This window comes from Temnothorax americanus, unplaced genomic scaffold (genome assembly GCF_048541705.1).
Source record: "Temnothorax americanus isolate GAGA-0224 unplaced genomic scaffold, ASM4854170v1 Scaffold166, whole genome shotgun sequence".
NCBI classification, from domain to species: Eukaryota; Metazoa; Arthropoda; class Insecta; order Hymenoptera; family Formicidae; genus Temnothorax; species Temnothorax americanus.
This window is the reverse complement of record NW_027509303.1, coordinates 83,119-99,309: the sequence shown is the minus strand read 5'-3', so window position 1 is coordinate 99,309 and position 16,191 is coordinate 83,119. Positions and strand designations below refer to the sequence as shown.

General features: G+C 47.9%; 1 protein-coding gene and 1 long non-coding RNA gene across 5 annotated transcripts; one reads left to right on the top strand and one right to left on the bottom strand.

The window, feature by feature from the left end:
- Positions 1–310: 310 nt before the first annotated feature.
- On the bottom strand, positions 311–3,326 carry LOC143895700 (uncharacterized). Of its 3 annotated transcripts, none has more exons than XR_013256427.1 (4): positions 2,775–3,326; positions 2,490–2,664; positions 1,933–2,027; positions 312–1,861 (listed from the first exon to the last, which is right to left on the bottom strand). It is a non-coding gene; the product is annotated as an uncharacterized LOC143895700 (long non-coding RNA). The 3 variants fall into 3 exon arrangements; XR_013256425.1 differs by lacking the exons at positions 312–1,861; positions 1,933–2,027 and adding exons at positions 2,034–2,203; positions 2,311–2,416; XR_013256426.1 differs by having other exon boundaries at positions 311–2,027; positions 2,775–3,325.
- A 1,743-nt stretch (positions 3,327–5,069) lies between these two features.
- LOC143895698 (uncharacterized) lies at positions 5,070–14,828 on the top strand. Of its 2 annotated transcripts, none has more exons than XR_013256424.1 (2): positions 5,070–6,314; positions 12,381–14,828. XR_013256424.1 is itself a non-coding variant. In XM_077403011.1 (2 exons), exon 2 carries the CDS (start codon positions 7,925–7,927, stop codon positions 9,191–9,193), a length of 1,269 nt encoding a protein of 422 aa, XP_077259137.1. In that variant the 5' UTR covers positions 5,081–6,314; positions 7,126–7,924; the 3' UTR covers positions 9,194–9,321. The 2 variants fall into 2 exon arrangements, 1 of the variants encoding a protein (XP_077259137.1); XM_077403011.1 differs by lacking the exon at positions 12,381–14,828 and adding an exon at positions 7,126–9,321 and having other exon boundaries at positions 5,081–6,314.
- Positions 14,829–16,191: the final 1,363 nt, after the last annotated feature.

Below are 16,191 nucleotides of genomic sequence, written 5' to 3'. Positions count from 1 at the left end.
GCTATTGTTCGCGCCCTACCTCGTGCTGCCGCTCTCGGCTCGGCTCACCTACCGTGCGCCCCTCTAGCTCAGCTACCGTTCGTGCTTCCACCTTCTCTGTGCCTAGACACTTTACCTCCCTTTATCTCCTCTTACCTGCCCCTCCTCTGTTCCCCTTCTTATCTCCTCACTCTCTCACCTCCACACCTCCTCGCTCTATCACCCTCTCCTTCCTCAGCCTCCCTCGTCACTCTCTTCTAAGCCCTTTTGCTCTCGCTTACTTGCACACTTGTCACTCTCGTTCTCTCCGGAACCGGAAGTCCAATATTTTATACATTATACTTATAAGAAAACAATTATAATTATAAAATATTTAATTTAAAATAATTTTATTAGAATAAATGAAATAAACGAATAATTTTTAATTATGCATTCAAAATAAAAATAAGATACGCTATATTAATGCTTAATTTAAAATGCAATAAATGAAATTTTAATTTTAATACGACGATATGTTTCCGGATAGCACGGAGAATTGAAAAAAGAATTCTTTTTAAATTCTTGATTTAAAAAATTTTTAAAGTACTTTTTCCGTATATCATTTCTGTCCCAAAACAACTCTTAAGAGTTTAAAAGAAATTCTTTTCTATTTCACCAATTCTGAGTTCTTTTTCAGATACAAAAAAAATCACTTTTCTACTCCATAAAAATTCGTAATATATTCGAAATTATGTTTAGGTAGTATTCTAATAAAGCTCTATCTAAGCGCTATTTCGAATGCATTGCGATTTCTTATAGAATAGAAAAATAATTTCTTTGTATCTGAAGGATAAGAAATGTATATACTAATCCATTTTATGTTCTTTCTGATGCAGAAACTGTTTTTGGATAGTTTATGAAGGATTCTTTCTTATCCGATGTTACAGACAGAATATTAGGATTATAAACACTGAAATATTAGGAATATAAATATAGGAAAATATAAAATAGAAGTATCCGATGACTCCTATATCGATTAATGATTATATTACTAAATTGGTATACAGATTTGAAATATTGTATTATTAATTGTTATAACAAACAATTCGTATAATATAAAGCGACATATTTATCGTACATACAAACATGCAAAATAAAATTTTATATGCAAAATAATCAATGTATACCTAATATGATATATTATAAAAATATAAAAGTGTCCCGAAAGAGTGGTCGAGTAACGATTCGAAATTCTACAACCATATTGTTACTTCGCAGAAGCAGCGACGATTGTTGTATTTCGGAATTCGGACGCGCTTCCGCGCGTTCCGTTAATGCTTCATTGAATGAGAGTTTATAGTACTTCGATAGATATGCATCAATCAATTGGCAGTAAATGGCTTATATAAAATGTGTCTGGATAGAATAATGGACATATGTATTATATTATCTCGATGATTCCCATACGCCGGATTGAGCATTGCGTTTATAAATTTAAAAAATTTCTCCTAAGAGCAGTTCTGATCCGAGTAAGCAAAAGTTCACATACAAAAATCCACATCCGAAATTGCAACACCATGGATTTAATAGCACTTTGATATTCTTATTTAAGATAGCAGATACAATGAAAGAATCTATGGATAGATTTGAATATATTCTGTCTAGTCTTAGAAGCTATAGTGTCGATAGGTTTCCGTTTAACGATGCTAAACTGGTAATAATTTCTGCTCCGGTGTCAGTCTTCAAGGATAATACAACCTGTCTTGTATTTAAATGTAAATCATCAGGTACACTGAATTTCCTCGATTTCGTCGGCACTGCTATATTTTGCGAATCCATATCCGTAGTTCATTCTTCTCTGTAGGTACTTGCACGTCGTCATCAATAAAACACGATATAATACCTAGAACATTGATATAATTTAGATCTGTTGAAAATATATACGAATATGTTATACATTCTTTGTTGAGTTACCTTATTCCGTATGTTATAAAGTTGATTGAGCCGGGATAAAGAGAAATGTACTTTCGTCGGTCGTCCCATTTCAATGAAAAACTGGCGGTTTTTGCCTAGAATCATTTCAGATTTTATTGTCGCAAAAGAAGGTAGAATACCCGTGTCTGGATGTGGATCTCCATGCTTTGTTTCTATCATATAAATTTCGAAATCCTTCTCGCTCGGTATTGCGTTTAGATTTTGTGCATCGCCGAGCACTAGCTGTTATTGTTATATCGAAACGAGATATCTATAAATTCCGCAACAATATTAATTAAAATAAAATATTTAATAATATGCCACATTAATATTAAATGACGTATTAATTTTTTGTAAGTAAGATGGTATAATACGTACTTGTATCTTTTTAGATAAATATGTTGCTGAGAGAATATGTTATCTTTTCGCAATTTACTAAAAATTCAAACGGTGGAAGTATTATAGTTTCAACCATGAGCCTTCCCTACAAAAAAAAATCATTACTTTTAATATAAATTCTGAATTAAATCATGAAACGCTGTTATATGATAACTTACAAATTGTATTGTATTGTGGAATGCATGCTGGACATTTCAAAATCGACACCACTATCTTTTGTGAAGTCGATATCTGAATTATCTGACGTCTGTTTCAGCCAGAAATTTGCATTTTAATAAGTATTTCAGAAATGTAACCGTTCGTAGACAACGTAGAATCAAGCAGCAATTTTTTCTAGATATTAGAGTATCACAGAGTTAGTTTCACAAGATAAATAGATAAACGATATTCTTAATTTAAGCATGACTGATTTTAAGTACAATGATTATGAATAATTATTCTACCTTCTGAGGTTTGTAACCACTTTATACTCCTAAACTCTTTTCACTTTCATCACAAACGTAGTTATTCAGAGTTTTTCAAACACTTCTAACAGCTCTCAATAGCATACAGTGGGTAATTGAGTTAATTCTCTCCAAATTTCTGTTCCAATACAGATAGGCATTTACTGAACTGACCATTTAAATTCTGAGAGGGAGCAGAGCAGAACGGAGAAAGGAAGAGCAATTGAGAAAGAAGTTCAGAGAACGACATTCAGATGGTGTTAGTGGGCGCTTACTTATTTCGCGCATGCGCACTCCATTTTAGACAACAAGAAATCAGGAGAGTTGCGCTACTGTATATACTGTGGCTCTACCTTACGTTCGGACTAGCTTAGTGCAGGAATTCAGGATCGGTGTTGTCGGAAAGACGGGTGATCGGGAATCGCGCTCTGTGCCAGCGACGCCGGGCTTATATACGCGTCGCGGCGTGGTGAGGGTAGCAACGGCGGTCGCGAGCGCCGGGACGGTGCGGCGGAACGATCGGTGGTTACGGCGTCCCGACGCTGCGATCGCGTTCGGCGATGTTCGGCTGCTTTCGGCACCGCTCGGCGCGGTGAGGCGGTTGCCGCGTTAAGTCCGTTCGCGGACTTTGTTACATGTTACATAAAATATGGGCACACCGTGCCCGGTCTTCACCCCGCGGGTGGTCGGCGGGGTAGCTTCGTCGAGGTGTTTGCGCCGGAACGATGCATGTTCGGGGGTGCATCGTTACATATGTACTAATGTAAATTTTTTCAATAATTATTTTGAAGAAAATTACCAAGAGATAGTAGGAATACTTGATATATTACAAGATGTGCCACAAACATCATTAGAAGATATGAACGTTTTATTATAGTAATATTATAATTTGAGTTAGTACATTACATTTAATTAATAAGTATAATGTATTAAAGTATTATATTTTGTACACATTTAACGATTTATCCTATTATTCTATGTTATATGCGTGCTAACCCAAGTTATCTAAATTATAATTATAATATATTTCTTTATTGTCTTATATTAATATTTATATATATAAATATATATATATATATACTATTTTGTAACTTTCTGTGCGTTTTCACTGTATCTATTGCGTTATAAATAATATTTTTATATGTGTATTTATATTTATAAATTCTCAATACACTGGAGGAAGTTATTTTACTGATAACGTTTTGCTTGAGATACAGCGTACTTTTAATTTGCTGAAAATCATGGCGATCGCTGAGTGAACGTGTTGAGACTTTGAGTGCGCTTAGAATCGTTCAGCAGAGAATCATAAAACGGTTGAAATCTGTTCCGCTCTGCTGAACGCAGCCATATTCAGCGTACTTTTAATTAGCTGACAATCATGGCGACCGCTGAATGAACGTGTTGAAATTTTGAGTGAATTTAGAATCGTTCAGCAGAGAATCATAAAACGGTTGAAAACTGTTGCATTCTGCTGAACGCAGCCAAATGTGTCTACGTTTAAGCGGAAACTCAGTTGTTTACTCTTTTAACATTACTGTTTTTCTGATTGTATTTTTTAATCTATTTTATGTAATTTTTATAAACTACTTTTTTTGTGTATATACTAAGGGTGCGTTCAGAAAGTCACCCGGGGTACACCAAACTCACCCGAAGTGGTGGGGGATGGGCGTGTCTATTTGATACGCCCAGAGAACTGAGCGCGTAATTTAAATTTGATATTATTTCAATTGATATTTGCATCAAATATTTATATACATCAGTGAAAAAAAATATGCTAGAATAATAATAAATAGTAATTTACACTGTGATTCTCATAGTAGGTCTGTTCATTTTCGCTGCATTTCTGAACTAGTGCAATGAGTTATACGGGGTCTATAATGCGAGTCGTAAGTCATAAGTCGTAAGAAATTGACCAAGTCGAATTTGAGGAGAATAATCGACTGCGATTAGTCAGTTTCTTATAACTTACGACTTACGACTCGCATTGTAGACCCCAAAATATATTTGTTTCGTTCTAACTTATTGCATTAGTTCAAAAGTGCATCAAAAACGAACAGGCCTAGTATTTTATACAAAAAATTGTATACATAATTTTATACAAAAACTACATTATAATTAATTATAGATACTATTTTTGCTTTCTTAAAGGCTAATTGCGCCAAGAAATAAATGACATTACATTGACCACCTAAATAGTATAATTATGTTTCTAATATATTATATTTTGTTTCCAAATAAAATTGAAAATTCAAGTAATAAATGGTACAAATGTTACAAATAGTATAAATTCCTTTATTATGCATTTCTTTATACATATAGTTTTAGAGTATATCGATATACTCGTCGACAATAAAATCCCTTTATTCGCTGTACAAATTGAATAATTTTAATTCATATTGTTCTGCTGTGCTACGATGAATTTTTTGGTATAACTAGTGCATTAGCAACAGCAATATAGCATCGAAACAACGTTGTTGTCGCAACAATTAATTTAGGGTATAAATGAAAAAATTGCAAACACCATACATGAGTTATTGCAACTAATGTGAATGACGGTGGTAAAAAAAATAAAAAAAGGGGGAGTGAATTAAGTTCTATTGTTACATAATATGAACGAGCAAGAAGAGTATATTGCTTTACCAATATATGTATATATTTGTGAAATATATACATATATATTTTTAGTTCCCCTTAATAGTCGCCTAATCTGCCCCTTAACATATAAATTGATAGGGCAGAGTTTAAGTATTTGAAATGAAGAGTACTTTAAATGTTTGTTCCCTTAAACATAAAATCATTAAAAATTCTATACTTTGTGACGTGACAAAAGTCGCGTCCCTTACCCCAGATGGGAGCTCGGCCGAGGGAGGCGTCAGGGATGGTGCCTCCGCCCGAGGCGGGCGGAGAGCGAGCCTTTAGGCTAGGATTAAGACCTTTTGCGAGCGTTACAGGTCGAGGGAGTGCGGAGCAGAAGGCCAGGGTCACGACGAGTGTAACGGCTTATGCCGCGTCGAGGGACTTACGGCTGGACAACAAGGAGCTTCCGAGGGCGTACGATCGGCGGGCGGGTCACGCTGGGGCCCACAGCCGGCAGATCAGATGACCTGTCAAGGCGTCACGGATGGCACGAGCGCACTGCAGCCCGGATACGGGGGACGCCCCGACGAAGGTCCCCGTTAAGGAACGGGGCCACCACCGCTGAGTACCGCTCCCGGTCGACGAGCCATGGCCCGTCCAGCCTGGCCGTCGAGGAACCGGACGATGAGACGCGGCCTGGACAGCCGGTCTCAAATAGGCGGACTTCAAAACTACCGCCGGCGGATGGGCGCAGTGACGAGGGGCGCTCGCGAAGGGCGCGACGATCGCCTAGAGGGATCGCTGGCAGGCCAGGGCGCAGCACCGATCAGGCTAGGGAAACCGGCGCGCGCGGGCCCTGCGTGGTCCCGCCGGATCGAGGAAACGCCACTGTCGAGCGAGCCGCCATCCCGGTAACATCCAGCCCTAAGAGCGAGTGACGAGCCGCCGGAACGAGACGAATTTGTAAGGCCACTGCTCAGCCTTCCTCGAAGTAAGATCGCGAGAATACCTAGGCCCTCCCGGGAGTCGCGTTGTGCCGCGGTAAAGTATGAAATCGGCTGTAATTAAAGAATATCGAGTGCCATACCGCGGGAGGGCCCGTGCGACGAAGTGATCGCGAGTGCCCGCCTCGGGGATGAAAACGTACGGCCGCCGACAGTCAGCGTACATGTAATTTCGTTGTGATATCGTTTCGTGTACTTCGTTGCGTATGATTTCGTTGTGAGTAATTTCGTTCGCGTAATTTCGTTGCGGGTGATTTCGTCGCGTGGAATTTCATGAACGCCGTTGGCTTAACCGTGCCGTAGTTTTGAAAAGTGGCTCTCGCGCGTGAGAGAGCCTCGTAGTTATCGTTGCCGGTTAAGTTCATGCCATTTGTAAGTAGCTATACGTGCGTTTCATCGGGATTAATGGCCCACGGTTGTGTCGAGTTAACGGGTGGGGCCATTCGTGCGTTTCGAGGGGAGAGAAGATCCCCGGCGTTGTCGCGGTAGACCGTAGGGAAATTGCGTAATTGTTTAAGAAGATTGCGTTGGTTATTTGTTAGCATCTCGCGTTTGACCGTCCGGGTGGAATTCGCTGCAACTTATGTCGGGGAATACTCTTGTGCGAATTCGATCGGGATTGCCGTGCAGCTCAGCGACGGAATGAGTATCGCGCTCGTGGGGTGACACGTGGCGTGTACTCGAATTCTGCTTGTTCGCCGTGGAACTCGCTATCGTCCACTTGTTATCTGCCTTAACCGAAATATAATTTAATGTTTTATGTATTTGAGTGTGATGATTGCGCTACGCTCCCTCTCCTATTCCATCCGCGGTTGATCAAAGAAGCCCACGCCTGAGAAATACTGCGATCTCGTGAATCGTGGTGCGAGGAATCGCACCTGGCGCCCAACATAACATCTCTAAAATACTCAGTCGAGCTACCATCGGGGTTTCGGAGAGCAGTATCGCGAATATTGATAGAGATTATAGTGAAGAAAGCGACGGCGCGCTCCTCCACGGCCGGCGAGACCGTGAGGACATCGTCGTCGTCGTCGTAAATTTTGGCGCCCAACGTGGGGCCTCTCGCCCGAAAATTACCAATTAACGAAAATCGGGAGAGAGAGCGTGCGCAAGTGAATTTGTTTTGTGCAATCATTATATTTATGTGTTCCCCTATGATTTATGTGATTCTCTTGTGTTAGTTATATGTTCGATCGGATTTTCGAATTATTATTTCGTGGCCCTGGAATTTTGGTGCCATGAATGCGGTGTGTAGTGCCGAGTGAAGGCCGCTTCGCTCGACTTTGTTTTGGTTCGCACACGGCCGGTATTCGGGAACTTGAGTTTTTCAGTCGAATTCCTGCCTGTTTACGATTTCGGGGACTGTGTTGATTCGATTTCGGTTAAGTTTCGCGAAAGTAAATACCGTTCGATAATATTGCGACTGGCCTACCTCTTCGTCCAAATAATAAGCTTGGAGAATAATAACGTACTTGGTAATTCCGCGTATTGGGAAAAGGAAAAAGGCCTTGCTGGTGTCTTCGGTTTCGCGTTCGGTGGACGTCATAAGGGGAGGCGAATAGGACTCCTATGCGGGAGGACGACTTGCTGGAATCGCCTCTTCGGTGGATCAACCGCCTAACGAAAGGACAAGCGGTGCGACATTTAGAAGGTCGGGGGTTGGACACGGCCGGAATTTTGCCAACTTTACGCGCGCGTTTAGCTAGATTTGAGGAAAAGTCGATTCGGAAAAAAATGAACGACCAACCGACTCCACCCCCACCCCCGCCGGCCATCGAAATACAATCCGCTAGTCCTCAGGGGGACCAGGGGGCGACCCCGAGGGACAAGGCGACGGGAAGGGAGGACCCCTTCGTGAGTCTGGGGGCGTACAATTTTCCGCCTGACCCCCACAAAACATGGGGGGAAACTTATCAGCGGGCACCCCCGCCGCGAATAGAGTACCCGCCGCGCCATGATAGAGGAAATACGCGCGGATCCGCGGCCGAGGCTTATAATATAATGAGAAAGTGGAACCTCCACTTCTCCGGACAACGCGGTAGCGACGCGGAAGCATTTTTGTTACGGATTAGGGAAGCCCGCTCCATTATTCACGTGGATGACGCCGAACTATTTAAGTGCTTGCCCCTATTCCTTTCGGGTACCGCGCTATATTGGGTAAGATTGGAAAGCGAAAATTGGCGGGATTGGCGGGATTTCGAACACGCGTGGCAAAGTCGATTTGGCGACCCGGACTATTTAACGACCCTTCGGGAAGAGATACAGCGGCGAACGCAGGGAGAACACGAGCTGGCGGTCGAATATTTGACCTGCTTACGGTCTTTGTTCACGCGAATGAGCCCTCCGTGGTCCCTCCCGGAGCAGCTCACATTAGCCCACCGGAACTTATTGCCGCGGCTACAGTTCGCGATTCGACGGTGGGAGTTTAGCGATTTTCACACGTTGGAGGATTTGGCTACGCGGACGGAACGAACCCTCCTCGCGGACAAAATGTATAGACCCCCCTTGTTACCGGAACAGTCACTTTTTCCGGACTTAGCGTACCACGCGCCGAAAGGGAAACCGCGATCCCCGAATACCGTTGCCGCGGGGGAGGCCGTGGCTCAGGGAGACCCAAGTAGAGGGAAGGCCTGGAGCGCCGCAGCGTCCACCGACGCCACCATACCGAGATCGGTTCCCGATGATTCCAACTTAAAATGTTGGAACTGCGATCAGACGGGCCATCGGGCTAGGACCTGCAGGGCGGCTCGACGGCAACATTGCTACCGGTGCGGGAACCCGGGGTTTACGACGCGGACATGCCCTAGGTGTTCGGGAAACGCGAAAGGGGGTCAGTAGGACGGGTCCCTACGCCCCCAATTATCGAGAACGAGGCCCGGACCGCGAATACCCCGGAAGAAAAACTCTCGTACGTGACGCTCGATCCCGACGAATTCCCCCCGCTGAAGTATATTACGATCCGGATAGGCGGCCGGCCCCTGTTAGCGTTGGTGGACTCGGGCTCGAACATGACGCTCCTCGGTCGCGAGGGGATGCAAATAGTAAAAAGTTTAGGCGTCCCAACCACGCGAGAGGGGGGCGCAACAATCCGAATGGCAAACGGACAAATAGCCCCGATTCAAAAAGAAGCCTCGCTTTCTATCCATCTAAAGGACCGGAGTCGGAAGATCTCGGTAGGCATATTGCCGGATTTGGCCGTGCCGTGTATCGTGGGGATGGACTTCTTGACAAAGTTCGGTATCGCGCTAGACTTCGGAAAGGGGGAGTGGCATTTTGCGGATAGGCCTCGTGTCCGCTACCAGTTTCAATTAAAAGAAACGGACCCCCGCGTTTGTGGGCTCGCGGAGCTAACTAAAGATCAGGAAAAACATCTGAAAAATTTTTTACGTAAAATAGTAGCACCATCGGGAGACCCCGGTCTGACCAACCTAACCGAACATAAAATAGAAGTAGGAGATCATCCGCCGCTAAAGCAACGCTGCTATTTAGTCTCGCCAAAGGTGCAAGAAGCAATCCGCGCAGAGGTAGATAAAATGTTAGCAGCCGGAATAATTGAGCCGTCAGTAAGTCAATGGTCGAACCCAATCGTGATGGTGAAAAAATCGAATGGCAAGTACCGGTTTTGCCTGGATTTCCGCGGAGTTAATAAGATATCTAAAAAGGACGCGTACCCGATACCACCAATGGACGGGATACTCAATAAGTTACGTTCGGCAAAATATATTTCTACAATCGACCTTAGCCAGGCTTACTTTCAGATTCCGTTGAATAAAGATAGCCGAGAGATTACCGCGTTTAGCGTCCCGGGAAAAGGCTTATATCATTTCGTCCGAATGCCATACGGATTAACGGGTGCCCCCGCGACGTTCCAGCGACTATTAGATAGTTTAATAGGCCCGGAAATGGAGCCTTTCGTTTTCGCGTACCTAGACGATATAATTATCGCGACGGAAACTTTCGAGGAACACCTCGAATGGCTAAAACGAGTGCTAGATAAAATTAAAGCTGCGGGATTAACGATTAATATGGATAAATGCGAGTTCTGTAGATCTCAGGTTAAGTATTTAGGCTTCGTGGTGGAGGCGGGAGGCGTATCGGTGGACCCAGAAAAGACGCGCCCCGTGCTAGAGTACCCGGCGCCTCGAACACTGAGACAATTGCGTAGATTTCTCGGGATGTCATCGTGGTATCGGAAGTTTATACCGGAGTTCGCGACGCTAAGTGAGCCCTTGACCCGCCTTTTGAAGAAAGGCAGGCGCTGGGAGTGGGGGGATGAACAAGTTCATGCGTTTAATAGCATTAGGAGTAGCTTAATGACGGCCCCCGTCCTGGCATGCCCAGATTTTAGAGAACCTTTCGTGTTACAAACCGACGCGAGCTCGGTTGGGTTGGGGGCGGTCTTGACTCAGAACCTAGAGGGGGAAGAACGCGTAATAGCCTATGCCAGTCGCGTGTTGTCGGACCCGGAAAAGCGGTACTCGGTGACTGAACAAGAGTGCCTGGCCGTGGTGTGGGCCATTCAGAAGTTTAGGCCGTATTTAGAGGGTTACAAGTTCACCGTAGTTACGGATCATAGTAGCTTGCGGTGGCTCCACAACTTGAAAAATCCCACGGGTCGTTTGGCCCGATGGGCGTTAGAATTATTAGAGTATGATTACACAGTGGAGTACCGCAAGGGAGCCCTACACCACGTGCCCGATGCCTTGTCGCGAATGTACGAAAGCGCGGAAGGTGGAAGAGTAAACGCCGCCATCGAGATCGAGGAGTGTGAGGGTACAAGTGACGAGTGGTATCGCAGGCGGTATAGGGAGGTAGCGACTGACCCGAAGCGGTTTGCTCACTGGAAAATAGTTGATCGGCAGCTATACTTTTTGCGACCGCGACCGGGGATTTCGGACATAGTTGAGGATTTGGACCGGTGGAAGCTGGTATTGCCGAGAGAATTACGCGCCGAGGCCCTTCGCGAATCCCACGACGCGCCGCAGGCCGGTCATTTGGGAGTCGAAAAGACATATCAGCGTCTCGCCGTGTCGTACTATTGGCCAAATATGTTTCGCGAGGTCACTCGGTACATTTGGACGTGCGACACATGTCAGAGGACGAAGGTCGAGCAAGCTAGTCCCGCGGGGTGGATGGGCCGCCGCGTTATAGAAGGGCCGTGGACTTCGATCGCCGCGGACATAGTGGGGCCCTTGCCTCGCAGCAAGGCCGGCTACCAGTACCTTCTGGTGATCCAAGATTTATTCACAAGATGGATCGAGTTGAAGCCTTTGCGAGCGGCTACCGGCCCGAAAATTAAAGAGGCGTTGGAGGATCTTATCGTGTCGCGGTGGGGTACGCCGAAGATCCTCCTCACGGATAATGGAACTGAGTTCGTGAATCGCGTGATGAAGGGTTTCGCTGAGGAGCTGGCATCACGCACGCCACGGTGCCGCCGTACCACCCGCAGGCCAATCCCGTGGAGAGGGTCAATAGGACCCTGAAAACAATGATCGTGTCGTTTATTGAGAGGGATCATCGGGAGTGGGATAAATACCTTCCACAGTTTCGTTTTGCTTATAATACGGCGGCGCATTCGTCGTTGGGAGCGTCACCGGCGTTCGTGAATTTGGGACGTGAGCTAGTGCCGCCGAACTTGTTGCGTGACCAGGGGGAGGACGTGACTCAGGTGGAGCCGCGGGACCCGGCGGAGTGGTCCCAGCGGATGATCGAATTAAGGGCCGTTCGAGAATGGGTGGCGGAGAATATGGACCAGGCGAACCAGAGGCAGGCCGCGCATTATAATCTGCGTAGGCGACCGCGAAGATTCCGAGTCGGGGACTTAGTATTAAGGCGGCAGCACGTGCTGTCGTCAGCCGCACAGAATATCGCGGGAAAACTGGCGCCGAAATTCCAGGGACCCTTACGAGTGAAACGGGTGATCTCTCCGGTGGTGTACGAGTTGACACAGCTGGACGGGTCAACCGTAGGGAAAGTGCATGTTAAGGATGTGAAACCGTACTACCCCCCTAACCCCGACCCGTAGGGCTTACCGAGAGACACGAGGGCGGTCCCGCGAAGAGATGGAGGGGGCCCGACGAATGGCCCGGGAGGGATGGTCCGACTTCTGGAAGGACCATCTTAACGAGCGGGTGTCCGTAGAGATGGCCAACCCGGACTTCTGGGAAGAGCTGGGGGAACTGTTGGAGTGGCTGCGGGAGGTCCAGGACTGGATGACCCGGAGGGCCCCGGGAGGGGTGGTCCTGACGGAACTTCCGCCGCAGAGGGACCAGGGCTCCCAGACACCCGGAGCGGCCGTAGTGACGGCTAGGCCCCGAGGAGACCGGAGCGTGGGGACGCGGGGAGAGTTGGGGGCCATGCCGTGGTCCGTGCCGAGGACGGGGCGGATCGCCCGGTGGACCCAGACCGACACCGTGGTCGTGCGCACGGTGGGTACCCAGACCCAGCCGATGGAGGGGGCGGTGGACGAGCCACCCCGAGGGCGTGCCGCGAGCCCGCCGAGACGACCGACGGCGGAGGCCACGCCAGAGCAGCCCCAGTTCCCGAAAGGGTGCTGGAATTGCCAGGAGATGGGGCACTCCTTCAGCAACTGCCCTCACCCCCGCAGGGGAAATTTCTGTTTTGGATGTGGGGCCCGAGGAGTTAAGCTGAGCGGCTGCCGACGCTGCAGGGCCGGGTATGAGGAGCTGCGCGGGAGCGGGAACGCCCGAGGGCCCCGCGACCTGTGCCGCGATCGGAGCCGAAGCCGCTCAAGGAGGTAGTAGACCGGGGAGCCCGAGGACCCAGAGGGGACTCCTAGCGCCAGAGACAGGATACCGCGGTTAGTTGAGACCCCCCCCCAGTATTATACCTTTGGGACCCAAATAAATAGTGTTTACCAAACCTACGTGTGGTAATTGAGCGTGTGCATGTCGAACCCTTCCGCCTCCTTCCTGTTCCCTGAGAAGGAAATTCGCGTGGAGGATGGAACAGGGCGGGATGAACGGGGTGGGACGTAGTTGAGGAAATTCGGAGGGGAACAAGGTCGGGAAACAATGGTGCGGTGAATTGGTCGGTTAAATTTGGGGAAAGATTGGGAAGTAATTCGGAGATTTTCGTTCGGGTGATTTTCGTATACTATTGAGTAACGTTGGAAGGGAAGACGCATTGACTGATCGGGGTCGGACGGGGCAAAGCCGTCACCGACGGAGTGAGGTCTCATGAGGGAAATGAATGGGGTATATCAGAAGGCTTGAGCGGTGGTCCCCGGCGGACCGGGGCGGACGTCCCCCTCGGCACTCGTCTGGGAGCGGGGAGTTGTGACGTGACAAAAGTCGCGTCCCTTACCCCAGATGGGAGCTCGGCCGAGGGAGGCGTCAGGGATGGTGCCTCCGCCCGAGGCGGGCGGAGAGCGAGCCTTTAGGCTAGGATTAAGACCTTTTGCGAGCGTTACAGGTCGAGGGAGTGCGGAGCAGAAGGCCAGGGTCACGACGAGTGTAACGGCTTATGCCGCGTCGAGGGACTTACGGCTGGACAACAAGGAGCTTCCGAGGGCGTACGATCGGCGGGCGGGTCACGCTGGGGCCCACAGCCGGCAGATCAGATGACCTGTCAAGGCGTCACGGATGGCACGAGCGCACCGCAGCCCGGATACGGGGGACGCCCCGACGAAGGTCCCCGTTAAGGAACGGGGCCACCACCGCTGAGTACCGCTCCCGGTCGACGAGCCATGGCCCGTCCAGCCTGGCCGTCGAGGAACCGGACGATGAGACGCGGCCTGGACAGCCGGTCTCAAATAGGCGGACTTCAAAACTACCGCCGGCGGATGGGCGCAGTGACGAGGGGCGCTCGCGAAGGGCGCGACGATCGCCTAGAGGGATCGCTGGCAGGCCGGGGCGCAGCACCGATCAGGCTAGGGAAACCGGCGCGCGCGGGCCCTGCGTGGTCCCGCCGGATCGAGGAAACGCCACTGTCGAGCGAGCCGCCATCCCGGTAACATCCAGCCCTAAGAGCGAGTGACGAGCCGCCGGAACGAGACGAATTTGTAAGGCCACTGCTCAGCCTTCCTCGAAGTAAGATCGCGAGAATACCTAGGCCCTCCCGGGAGTCGCGTTGTGCCGCGGTAAAGTATGAAATCGGCTGTAATTAAAGAATATCGAGTGCCATACCGCGGGAGGGCCCGTGCGACGAAGTGATCGCGAGTGCCCGCCTCGGGGATGAAAACGTACGGCCGCCGACAGTCAGCGTACATGTAATTTCGTTGTGATATCGTTTCGTGTACTTCGTTGCGTATGATTTCGTTGTGAGTAATTTCGTTCGCGTAATTTCGTTGCGGGTGATTTCGTCGCGTGGAATTTCATGAACGCCGTTGGCTTAACCGTGCCGTAGTTTTGAGAAGTGGCTCTCGCGCGTGAGAGAGCCTCGTAGTTATCGTTGCCGGTTAAGTTCATGCCATTTGTAAGTAGCTATACGTGCGTTTCATCGGGATTAATGGCCCACGGTTGTGTCGAGTTAACGGGTGGGGCCATTCGTGCGTTTCGAGGGGAGAGAAGATCCCCGGCGTTGTCGCGGTAGACCGTAGGGAAATTGCGTAATTGTTTAAGGAGATTGCGTTGGTTATTTGTTAGCATCTCGCGTTTGACCGTCCGGGTGGAATTCGCTGCAACTTATGTCGGGGAATACTCTTGTGCGAATTCGATCGGGATTGCCGTGCAGCTCAGCGACGGAATGAGTATCGCGCTCGTAGGGTGACACGTGGCGTGTACTCGAATTCTGCTTGTTCGCCGTGGAACTCGCTATCGTCCACTTGTTATCTGCCTTAACCGAAATATAATTTAATGTTTTATGTATTTGAGTGTGATGATTGCGCTACGCTCCCTCTCCTATTCCATCCGCGGTTGATCAAAGAAGCCCACGCCTGAGAAATACTGCGATCTCGTGAATCGTGGTGCGAGGAATCGCACCTGGCGCCCAACATAACATCTCTAAAATACTCAGTCGAGCTACCATCGGGGTTTCGGAGAGCAGTATCGCGAATATTGATAGAGATTATAGTGAAGAAAGCGACGGCGCGCTCCTCCACGGCCGGCGAGACCGTGAGGACATCGTCGTCGTCGTCGTAACTTCTTAGTATACATTTGAAACAATTCATAAATACGCTGCGCGCCTATAATTAAGTTTACCTTACAAAAGTGCAAGCCCACAGTTACGTAAGCTTTTCTCAGACATGCATTCTTGTCTACAGATAAGGGACAGATTATGTATCCCTTACATTCTCAGCATTGCTTATGTAAAAATATGGATTTTATTTCTCTTTGTCAGCTTGTTACATAATAATGAGAACGCTAATTAGCAAAACTATCGAGCTGAACATTAATAAATCATTCGTAAGCGTTAATAGATGAGTACTCATTTGGTTCGCCTTTTGTTCAATTCATTTAATTCATGAAATTAATAATCACCAAAGCTGTATTTATAGTGATATCTAATAGCAGAAATTAAAAAACCATATAACACTGTTTAATATGTATTATTTAAATCATATAAGCTAATCTCACTGAAATAACGTGTGTTTATATGTGACAACGTAATAGATAAAACAATAACAGATTTACCCCGGGAGCTCCGAGGGGGTGTGAGGGGCGGGGGGGAAGGCGCCGGGGGGGACGACTTGGTGGCGAGGGGAAGCGGGGAGGGGGGGGGGCGACTTGGTGGCGAGGGGGAGCGGGAAGGGGGGACGACTTGGTGGCGAGGAGGAGCGAGGGGGGACGACTTACTGGCGAGGGGGAGCGGGGAGGGGGGGACGACTTGTTGGCGAGGAGTCAGCCGGGGAGGGGAGGGACGACAAGGTGGCGAGG

Bases quoted from the DNA above. Each gene is read 5' to 3' on its own strand.
- LOC143895698 (XM_077403011.1), top strand. From the start codon at position 7,925: ATGCGGGAGGACGACTTGCTGGAATCGCCTCTTCGGTGGATCAACCGC.